Here is a 12,409-nt window from a genome sequence, read left to right on the forward strand (position 1 = left end):
TATAGGTGTATCAATGTGACATATCAATGTTCCTGCAGTTAATTATGTAATTTAATTAAATCAAAGCAAATTCGATTTCTGTTAATCTTATCCGCCACAATTTATTTACATGTACTGATATTCGAAGGCGTGAATTCGGTTTCCATTTGTAATGGATATGCAATTTGTTTGTTTTGCTAAAGCGATTATTTTTCATTCATTATATAACCCAGTAAATGGCAGGAGGCGCAATGTGGGTTATCAAAGGCAAAATTAAGTGTCTGTCAAATGTGTTATGCATATATAATGTCAAGATCAAAAATGAAACGGACTTGGCGCGCTGAAATCAGAATCCACAAAGAAATGGTTCCTACATTGGCATCAGCTTTTTTTTATATTCGTTGAAGTTTAGTGTCCATATGCCAATTATTGTGTTTTTGGCAGCTAGTTGCTGACAACGGAAAGGTTTGTTAAGCAATCTTTACTATGGACAAATATTTAGCAACGAGTTCACTTGAAATTTCGTATTTCCAATGATTGCGAAATCGTTGAAAATAATGCAGACGTATTTGGGAGAGTCCACTTTATCAGGAAGCACTTAGGAAACACTCCAGCTCTAATGGTATTCAACGCAGTACCCGCCAGCGGAAGCAGAGAAAGACCTCCACTCCGTTGGAAGGACCTGGCTTCGCTTGGAATCTTCAATTGACGCCAACGTGCCCCCAGCAAAAAAGCAAAAAAAACGACTGGCGCCGCTGTTGTAAACCTTCGGCTATAACCGGTGTAAGTCGGTTGTCCTACAACGCCAATAAAGCAGAAGAAGACCTGATTGTGAAGAGAATTCTTTGAGTGGCAATCAGTATTGTAGTGAAAGTTCGCGTTAAGGACTAAAAACTTGCTTGCCTCATTGCAAGACATCCATGCCTGCACTCGGCAACACGAAAAAATTGATGAAGCAGTTTTTGAACATCTTCGTATTAGCATCAAAGTGATATCAGAGGATATTAACAACTCTTATGGATCGACTCAACACATTTTGTTTAATATTTTGGGTATTGAGCGTGTCAATGATGGACTCAAAGACCTGAAACTTTTGCAAAAACGACGCCGAGTACATGCAAAATAGCTACTTCAGACGAAGCTGAGGACCCTATATTCATCAAACGCTTCACTACTCATGATCTATCGTTAATTTATGAATATGTTGTTGAGCCGTTGAGCGCATTATTCGCACACTTAGATCTTAAATTGAAAGCGTAGAAACAACTGCTTGTACAAGAATTGAAGCCGCTCGACCTTCCCAAGCGACATAGCTTCGCTCTATGGGCTCTTGAAACGTTCCAAGAAGATCCGAAGTTTTCAGGCTAACTTTTTGCAGCGATGTAGCCCATTTTTGGTTCAATGGTACATATGTAGACAAACGAAATTGCCGCATTTGGGACGAAGAGCAACCGAAAGAAATTCAAGAGCTGCAATTTTATCCAGACAAAAACTACGGTTTGATGTGGTTTGTGGGCCACGGGAATCGTCGGTCCATATTTTTTCAAAAATGATGCCGGTGAGAACGTAACTGTCAATGTTAAATGTTACTGTAATCGCGCCATGATAACGAACTATTTTATGCCTGAAATTGAAGCTCATGATCTCGGCGACATTTGATTTCAACAAGACGGCGCCAGTTTCCATATATCGCATCAATCAATAAATTAATTTAATAGTCCTACTGGGAGTTCCTGGCTGGTTAACTGGATGCTTATTTTTGACTGGAATCGGTGAACGAAAGCGAAACTCTAGAGTTCCTTTAGGATTATTCGGTTACCAAAAACTATAGCCATGAGCTTTGCTTGAAATTTAATTTTTTGAAGTCCCATATCAAACTAATCATGTGAACAGCATGGTATCAATAAATTTGGGTCCCAGGTCAAATTCAATTTTACAATAGATTCCGATGGTATTTTTCGGTACTATCAAACTGAGCACGAATTTTAGACATTATTGGACTTACTATCGCAACTTAAGGGGTTATATACAGTTAGGATTTTCAAAAAATTGATTTTTTTTTATATTTTCTTAATATATATATATCTGAGTATGCACACAAAATTTTAAGTCGATCCGAAGAATATTTTCGAAGTTATAGACACAATAGTGAAGGCGCGCCGACTACATGTAAAGTGCTTTCAAAACTTTAAACTCGTTTTTCTCTAAACGGTGTTTTCAAAGTCGGTGAGGCAAGCATTTAATCTCAAAATGCTGAACCGATCGGTCTGAAATTTACACAAGCTTCTTCTTAACTATATTTTTTAAGTTAGTCTTTAATCGAAGATTTTCCCATCCGATGAAAAATTTCTAATTTTTTATAAACAATTAAAGACAGCAGAATTTTGGTCGAACATTGAACCTTTTTGCTTTGAGTAGCCGCCATTTTGTCAAACAAATTTTTTCTTGCCCAAATCCTTCGATCAATCACTAGATATTTATTATATTAATGAAATTTATTTGATTTTTGCATTTTAGATGATCCAGTGCAGAGATATCGTGCGCACCGCAAGTGGCCTTTTTTTGTGGACCTCTGCAAAATTGGCAATATCAACGTTCCCGATAATTACTTTTGGCAATAAAAAATATGTGAATATAGTTTAAGGTTGTCATAATATGCCTGCCAAATTTCAAATCAATAAACCAAATAGTTTGCATAAAAAAAATTCTTGAAAAATGCATTTTTTCGACCTCCTAACGGTATATAACCCCTTACTATTGTCAGAAAAGGATCCGCTCCTGTGTTTCAACGAAAGGAAACTCAGGTTGGCTTAACTGATATTACGTAAGACAAAAAACCACCATTGCGAATGTTGGAAAAGGCTTAAGGTGATTAATTTTTATCCAAACTACAATTTTACGAGTAGTACAAAGCCTTCAAAGTCCATCGGCCTCTTCAAGTGATGAAAAAAGTGAAAGATATAGTGCATAAAAATCGTCAAAGAAGTGTTAGAGGAAGAGAACTCAAAATCTCTGGCGAAAACCGATCCAAAATCAAGGTGACTTTTACTGATTTTTTCGATATTCGTGGTTTGGTGCATCAATGGAATTGTTTGTGGAAGAACAATTCAGGGATTTTAAAAGATGATAATGCACCATCGCATCGAGCCACAATTGTGACCGAATTTAAAGCCAAAAACACAATGAAAACCATCGATCAACCACCATATTCACCAGATTTTGCTTTGTGTGATTTTTGCTCGTTCTTCAAACTGAAATTCCCGCTCTGTGGAACCTGTTTCCAAGCCGATGGAAGATATACCACACAAAAATTCCCGGTTGAAGGAGTTTGAAGAGTTGAAGGCCACACGCAAAAAGTTGCTTATTGAAAATAGTTTTGCCATGACTGGAAAAAATCGTTGGCATATGAAGCAGACTAGGAGCATGATAAAAATACTAAGTATTCACTGTCCGGTTTAAGCGACACACGCCCACAAGATGGGGTTGATAGATCAAGAAGACTGCAGGAAATGGCTTAGAGCCAGCGCACCAGAGAAAACAAACATCAATTGTAATGCACTTGCCTCATATTGGCCAAGACTACGATGTAAGCATCTGTGGGTCCCCACGTTATTATGACACTAGAGGATGGTATCGACATTTAGGCCGCCAGAATCTTTTAAAATTTCGCGTCAAACACAGCGAAACCTAGTAAACGAACTTCATCTATGGTATCGCCAAAGGACCGAAACTTTTTCTATGTGTGGCTTATGGCCTATCCAGATTTAACCTAATCTAACCTTACATTTTATGCATATCTAGTGAGAATTACTTTGAAGGCGACAAAATAAATATTTGAGGAATTACATAAAATTTTGCGTTTTATTTGCAATTTTCTGGTACGTTTTTGTCACACGATGTAGGAGAATTATATGAGACTAAGCCTAAATTTTCGAAAAAGTTAGGCAAATTTTCATTAGCAGAGTAGAATAAAATAGAATGGTTTCAATACATATGTTATATGAAAAACTTAATAAAATAGTCTTGTTACTCAAATACATTGTTTTCTTGTTAGAGTAGACACTAGTTCAAAGTATAGCGCAATCACGTTCAAAATTTTCGTTAAATGTATTCCAAAAAATTGGCGTTTCATGAACGTGCAAAATTTAAAGTTCAAATTCGACCTTACTTTGTGTGTACAAAAGAAAGCTCTTGTGATAAAAACGAAAAAGTCGACGAAGTCAAAGAAGAAACAGCACTTGCTTCAGATTGATAGCATTGATCTTAACAACTTTTATGGATCGATTCGACACATTTGGTTCAGCTTTTAGTTTAGTGATTACTATCATGGGTTATAATAGTGGATCAATGACTTGACTCGTACCAAACTTGAAAATTTTTGGGCAAAACGACATCGTCCGAAAACAGATGCGTGATAGCATTAGATATGTAATTACGAAAAGCAATATCGCAACAATCTAGAGAAAGACGATTGAATAATAAACTTAAACCTAAAAAAACTAAAATACGTTGGACACTGAAGGAACCAAGGTTATAACAAGTGTATGGAAAATTGGAATTGACATGCTTGGTATTGGCTCAAGAAAAATTTGAATTTTTTTCTTTTTTTTGTCAATTCGGATTGATTGTATCGTATAGTTTATTATATAAAATGATCTGAAGTATGACTAATGGATTTGATCATTGCTTAAACTGAAACTTTTTGTTAGAATTGGCTACTCTTTGTTGATAAAAGTACAAAATTTGCGAATTTCACAATTTCTAAATGGTGAAAAAAATGAGAAAATATTAAGAACTTTAGAAAAACACTTGTTGCTCGATTGAAGAGGTCTATTTCAGCAAAAATTCCTGGCCTCAACTTTTTTTTTAAATTCTCGCAACTGTGTTCGCCGAAAAAGAGTTGCGGAGAACAGCACTATACAGGTTTCAAAAAACAAAAGTTACCAAAACTCATTTAAAGTTTTGCAACTAATTTTAAAAAACTCAGTTTTATAACCAAAACCCTCACTTCCACCGGAATTTTCCGCATTTATGTGTTCGTAAAACTTTGTATGGGGATGTGTGCCTATATATGTATATACCTATGCTTGGTATGTTTGTATATAAATATTAATATCGATGTAGTAAGTATTGAATAATGGCATTATGTAATTCGATGCGAACAGCCGACATACCTTTTCGTATCGTCCTTGTCGTCACTCTCGTCCTCCATTTTGAAATGCGTTAGATAATCCAATTTTCAATATGGCTGCAACCGAATGGCGTTGCGTCAATGACGAACGCAAAACACGAACGTGTTACACGCGAAAATTTTCCACTGACACCAATAAAAAAACAAAAAAAATTGAAAGGCAGATTTTTTCAGTACACTTTCCGCTGCTTCTGCGGCTTTTAATATTTTAATTAAGAAATTATTTTAACTATTTTAAACCGTAGCACATAAATTAACACTGTGTAGCTATTTATTACTTTTTCCTTTAATTTGCTTTCGCAATTGTTGATTTAGCAATTATTTCAAAAACACTTTTGCAAAATATTTTCTTATGGCATTTTCGCAAATATTTTTTTTTTTTGTTGACAAACTGCAGTTGTGAATTGTGATTTTATTTAAGTGATATCCACTTTGAAGAAGAGTTCGAAATCGTTCATGGCATACATTTTCCTCAGACTGCACACAGCTGCTTGACAGACACGAATTTTACTAAGCTGAATTTATGCTTTGTTGTTGAACAACATTTTTAAGCACAAATTAATCTGAAAAAAATTAATTGGAAATGAGTTAAAAGCACTTCATGGTTATTGTTAGCATTTTCAACAATTTTTTTATGTATATTTTGCACACTCTCGTAGGTTTTTCTAAAAAAATATTTTTTTTTCTAAACAAAATGTCAAAAAAAAAATTTCTACAAAAAATTTGTTGAAAAAAGGTTAAAATTTATATTTTTTTTTAGAAAAGATTTTTCTAAAAACTATTTTTTTTCACATTTTCACACGATTTCAAACTCGTTTCGCGTTTACCTTTATTTGTCCGAATGCAACAAGTGCAAAGTTAAATCTGGCCTGTGGCGACTCAAAGGATTTGCCAAAACGTCGCTAACTCGCATACACCCACAACCGTTATATACATACATATATACATACATACTTAAATATATAACATTCACCCACACAAGCTCTTTGCACGGTTTTGATCACTGCAATCTTCGCTCAAACTCACTTTCCTCACACACACATACACACCTACATATTCACATACTCACATACAGTTATCCTTCACACTCTCAACAGGCTTTGTGTTTGCCCGCCCGCAAGTATGCTACATTTGTGCAAATTACGTAAAAGCCAATGGACCAATGCGCATGCTCAGCTTTGTCTTAGCGCCGACCCGCTAGGAATTCGCCAGCCGCGCTACACCAATGACTGCAGCAATGCAGTTTCAACCCTTAACGGCCGTTGTGGCTGTGGGTATGTTACAACAACAACAGCAGTCAGCTACGCAACGCACTCATACACACACTCGCACAAATGCAAACATACATACAAACATACACGCATGCAATTGTACATAACAACAATTGTCTGCATTAAACACACTCTATTCATAGCATTGCTACCTGCACGCCGCATGTGGCATGTGGCAAGTGGCAGCCAGTTATCGGCGTCGCAGCTGCGGCTCAACCAACTCCATTTACTCGCATATAAGCTTTGTTGTTGTGGCTACTTCCACTCAATCAATCTGTTATATTTTGCGCTCAATTAGCTCGTTTACCAAACGATTAATACTATATCGAAGCAACAACAACAATAGTAATAGCAACCCTTCGTCGGTAAGTTGTGTGCATTGTACGGCGGCTGGCAGCAGCTGATTCTATGTGTGCGTGTGTGTGTGTATCTGTGATTATCCTTTGTCCATCTTTGTGTGCGTTTCTGGCGCCAAGGTTATTGCGTTGCTATATTTAGCATCAGTTGCATAATTTGCTCCAAGAATTCGTGTTACCAAATATCAGTCGACTATTGACAATATATTATACATTTACATAGCTGTTCGTACATATACACAGATATATTGTAGTATGAGTATTGTATTAGTATTGAACGAACATACGAGTGTAAGCATTGAAACGTCTTGGAAAATTTTGTTTGGGTTTGGGTCACCTCCCAGTCGAACATTGGAACACCTGTTTCTAGCATTGTCTGATTTCTATTTTCAATTGATTTTTGATTTTTAACGCTGTTCCTCCATGTAGACTTCTCGTCTTGAGCTTCACGTTATTTTATGATTAGACTGCTTTGGGTGTCTGACGACAGCATTATCCTTAGAAACCATCTGTAAGGCTGATGAGCTTGCTAGTACAGGGACTTCAGTCTCAATAACGGCGGAATATGCGCGCTTAGCATCTCAGTCGGTTTCATGTTTCTAGTTCTTTTCTAAGGGTAAATACGAGAGATCTAAGGAGCTCTTCGGTCTTAGCAAGGCCCATCTTTCAATGATTGTAGGAGTTTTAACTGGCCACTGTCTGACCGGTATTCATGCGGTAATATTAAACATCCAACTGTATCAGCTTTTACCAAATCAAAGGAAAAACACCCCGGATCTCATACTTTTAGACATCCAGGTGAAATATCGAGAATAGAAATAAAACACCTAAGCAGATTTTTGATAGATTCAGAGCGATTTTGCTGATAGCTAATATACATGAGTTTTTCGTCTGACTTTACACAGGACAGAACATAACAGTCTAATTGTGACCATTCGCCATGCTCAATGACCAGTCATCTAATCTAACCTAAGTTATCATCTATGTTACGTAATCGCATTCTTCTAAAGTAAGTTTAACATAAATACTAACCATTCGGACCCTTGATAAGTAGTTGTTCGGATATATATCTAGACTACTTATAAATTAAAAAAGTGACGGTATAACCTTAGCGCCTTAAGGCATATACTGTGCATAAAGTCAATCTCTTAGGGATATAACGTTCAGCTCTACACAAATTACATTCAAATTCACAGCTGAAACACAAATTGAATCCCTATTAATCCACTAAATTTCATTAAAACAGTGGCAGATTCAGAGGGGGGACATACGCTACTTGCAACGTTCCGCAATCGAAAACAAAAAATTGAGAAACATTTTCGATCCATTTATTCAGACACGAAAAAATGGTGGGAGAAATGAGTGTTGACGGAGAAAAACCAAGAATCTGCGACTGAAAAATAAAACGAGAAAATTTCTGTGTGAGAACTTGTAATAATACTATAGGGTCTCGGTATACATTCCTCTGTTGGATACAATCCGTGAAAATTTGAAGACGCGCTTTTCAACTGAGTTTGCTGCTCCCAGTAAAAGTATGTGCTTTGAAAACCAAAGAAATGAAAAATCCTATTGACTGCTTGATAGACACATTCAAAGGCCTTTTGGATAATGACAACGTCGTGCGACTATTGAAGCACAAAGGTGGACCTGATCACTGGTAGTACCATTGGAGGCGTTGAAGAACTGTAATGTAGACCCATACCCCATAATTCATAGTTTTCTTCGCTTATTTCTGTAAAGAATGCGAGCTCTAAACGCTCTTTTTCGACACTTCGCCGCATGAAAACGTAGCTGAGGACGAACATGCTTCAAGATAAATTGATCGACCTAGCGTTGTTGCAAACGCATCATGACATTGAAGTCACTGTGGAAGAAGTTCTCGAAAGATTCTTAAAACTTGGCCCACATCGTTTTGTTTTCTGAAATTGTTCTATTCAATACACGAACTGAATATAGTATTATACATTGCAATAAATTATGTTATCCACACGTCTACGATTTATGTATAATGTGTTTTTTTTTTATTTAGTAGGATTTTATATTAGAAATTCTTCCACCATGATACGAGAGCAAATAATTTCTAAGAATTTCAGTAATATATTCTCCACACTGATCGATATTATGTGAAAAAATATATATATAATCAAACGTTCATGCTATATTGAATTTATGCTAGTCTCAGTAATATCTATGGGTGTCTTAATCCCGCGATAGATCACATGACGATCTTGCAATAACAGTTTGCGAACAGCTTAAATAGTTGCCGAAACAATAACCGATTTTGAACGACCTTCACGAAATTCGTCTTGAAGTGTTCTATGACCTAGAGTGAATTCAGTACGCAATCGGTAAACACTGGTCTCTAGTGGAGCTTCATCGCCAAAAATTTAATTGAGTTGTAAAAAATAATTGCACCAAAATATTCGCGTTTTAATTGGATATTTTTAATAACTGTAAACAACAGAAATAGTAAACGCATGTCAAAACATTGAGTATGATATGAGTTGGTAGGGTGTAATACTGGGTTGTCAAATTGCGAAATGTAAAAGGCAACCTACGCTTGAGGATGAGCCAAAAAGACAAGTCCCAGCAAGTTTAGTTGATTTAGCTTAAAAATATTTACATTAATTTTATAAGGAGGCGGAACCATTTCCACTTAAAAAAAATACCGACACATAATTTTTTACTTAACGGCACTTTAAGAGCGTGGTAATCGTAAGGCACTGCAACTTGACTTGCTAAATAGAGAACATGATTTCAATGAGATGGTTTTCATCGGCTGATAGACACAGACCTTTTCCTTCATTTAATAACACTAACATCAACCGGAGAATAATTTGCTTTTCTTTAAAAATAAGAAGCAACTAATAAATATAGGCATTATACTAACAGTGTTTCTAGATTTATTCAAGGAGAGATTGTTACCATGAGTATGGAAAGTTAAATCCGTATCTATGCTAGTTAGATCGCCATGTCAACATTATACCCAGGACAGGGTAAATTAATTTTATCCACGCAGTTTGTAACACCCAGCAGAAAAGGTCGGAGACTCTATAATATATATAAATATTTTCTTCTATTTTATGGGGCACAACATTGGAGAGGTATTTATTAACGTAAACGAAGAAAATTATTTCATTCTTACAATAACAAGATGGCCTAAAGTTATGATTCCTTATCAGCTTTCTAACGAAATATACGTTTAATTTATTCGGCTTAAAAAAAGAATTTGATGAGATATTTTCACAAAATTTTGTTGCCTGATTTAATTAAATGGCAAAAATGTACCCGAAAATTATAAATAAAACTCAAAATATTTTATTATTAATCAATATTTAATTTGTCGTCTCAAAGTAATCCCAACCAGATGTACTACAATTATGCCAAAGTTCTCGAAACACTTCCCATAAGCACTGTTTTGGCATGGACTTCAGCTCCTTCAGCGAATTTTGTTTTATCTCTTCGACAGGCTGCAAACGGGTTCCACGAAGCAGTACTTTCATTTTGGGAAAAAGAAACAATCACACACAGGCAAACCTGGTGAATAAAGTGGTTAATCAAACGTATTCATTACGTTTTTTGCTTTAAATTCGATCATAATCGTACTATTTTGGAAACGAATTCAGCTTTATTGGGACGAGTCGAGAAAGACGCGTTTTATACCCAAAATAGCCACCAAAATCAATCGAACGGACTCGTGAAAGTTTTCGAGCTCTCTTGCCATCTCTCTAGCACTTGCCTGACAATTTTCAAGCACCATAACTTTCCCCTTTTTAATATTTTCATCAGTTGAAGAGGTTGAAGGCCATCCAGAACGAAAGTGTCTTCAAAGATCTCTCGACCGTCTTTGAAAGCTTTTTATCACTCGTTGGCTTGTGTTTTTAATAAAACTCCGCATACGAAATGTGTTTAGAAATGCAAAATTTGAGGCAAATTCTTTGTTCGGTGTTTTTCGAACTGTGAATAGCAGCTTCGATGCCTTTTTAGATAGGATTATGATCAAATAAAGTAATGAGGAACTATTTCATTGGATCCATTATGTTAATTAAATGCCTCTTTCAATTTTTTTTTATTTGAGTTGTGAGGTTTGAAGAGCTCTTTGGCTATAACGAAAGTAATGAGTTTTTAACAAAGTAAAAAATGCAATTCAAAACAATAAAGTATGCAAGTGGCAACTCCGACACTCTATAGAGATAGTGCAAACTCCATTAAGCTTAGAAATTGACAACCGACTCAACGCTCAGCCTTTCAGTGGAAGTTATGGCAATTTTGCCATTATCAACTGTATTAACTGCAATAAGTGGTGTTCTAACATCTTCACTTTCATTATATACACATTGACCACTAAATTGCTTGTATAAAGAATGATGCAGCATTTGAGGTTACTAAAAGGAAAATTTTATAAGTTTCGCTGAATTGTTGTTGTGAATATGTTAATTAAGTAAATTTCACAACAAAGTTAAGTATTTGCTAAAATTATATTTGTATATACAATGTATGTTTTGTTTAACTGCATACCTTTACATTATGTATGAGCACAGTTAATGAAGGAAATGCGAAATTAATTACGTGCGGGTAAATTAGGCGAGATAATTGAAAATGAACATGCCGGCTGACTTTGAGAAAATTTGTAAATCCCCTCAATAAGCGATTTCATTAAAATTTATACAGTTATTATAATATTGTATTATCTTCTAATATTATTTATGGACATTAAATCAAGTTTTTTTTTATAAAATAATGCAGATATATCGTAATATTACACTTATTCTTGAGAATAATAAGCACTACAATTACAGTTACACTGAGGTAGGTTATATAATAAATATACGATAATTATTTAACAACAAAATTAAAATTCAGCATTCAGCGCTTGAACTTAGAACTTATCAGTTAACATGGTGATTATTTAGATAATAATTCATTGAAAATTATGTAGTTTCAGAGCAATTTATCTCAGCTACAGTCCGATTCAATTAATTGCATTGCGGTATTTTTTGTAAAAAATGTTTATTGTAACAACTAGTGAAGAAAATATAGCAACTGTAGCTGAGAGTATACGCGAAGACCGTGGAGAGTTGATTTTGCGCCGCGCGCATCTACTCGGACTGACGTAGTGAACGATTTGCCGAATTTTACCTCGAGATCTTAAATTGAGAGCGTACAAAATACAGCTTGTGCAAAAACTGAAGGATCGCTTCGCTCTATGGGTTCTTGAAAGATTCCAAGAAGATCTATCGCTTTCAAACTAAATTTTATTCAGCGATGAGACCCATTTCTGCCACCATTTCCACCAAAATTGAGTGATATCACATTGTTAGACTTTTTCCTGTGACTATATGTAAAGTCTAAAGTCTATACGAACCATCTCGCTTGGAACGAAACATCACGCATGCCATTCGCCAATTACCAGTCGAAATGCTCAAACGAGTCACCGAAAATTGGACTTAATGGATGAACCATCTAAGACGGAGCCGCGGCCAACATTTGAAAATGATAATTTTCAAAAAATAAATTTTAGTTCTTAAATTGTTGCTTAAGTGAGCATTTCAAAGAGAAATCCAATAAACTTTTATATAATCTTTGCAGATACCCGCTTTTATTAGGAACTT

The 12,409-nt window shown here is 35.5% G+C and overlaps 1 protein-coding gene across 4 annotated transcripts in view; it reads right to left on the bottom strand.

Annotated features, from left to right (window-relative positions):
* The window catches only part of LOC105229034 (circadian locomoter output cycles protein kaput), a 49,758-nt gene that overhangs the window by 14,845 nt on the left and 22,504 nt on the right, over nt 1–12,409 (bottom strand). For 3 of the 4 annotated variants that reach the window (XM_049458405.1, XM_019991346.3, XM_011209088.4), the window contains exon 2: nt 5,154–5,733. In XM_049458405.1, coding sequence (XP_049314362.1) covers nt 5,154–5,191 — 38 coding nt within the window. In that variant the 5' untranslated portion in view covers nt 5,192–5,733. The remainder of the gene's footprint in view (nt 1–5,153; nt 5,734–12,409) is intronic. The other variant, XM_049458404.1, reaches the window with a different exon arrangement.

This window comes from Bactrocera dorsalis, chromosome 5, assembly GCF_023373825.1.
Source record: "Bactrocera dorsalis isolate Fly_Bdor chromosome 5, ASM2337382v1, whole genome shotgun sequence".
Lineage (NCBI taxonomy): Eukaryota > Metazoa > Arthropoda > Insecta > Diptera > Tephritidae > Bactrocera > Bactrocera dorsalis.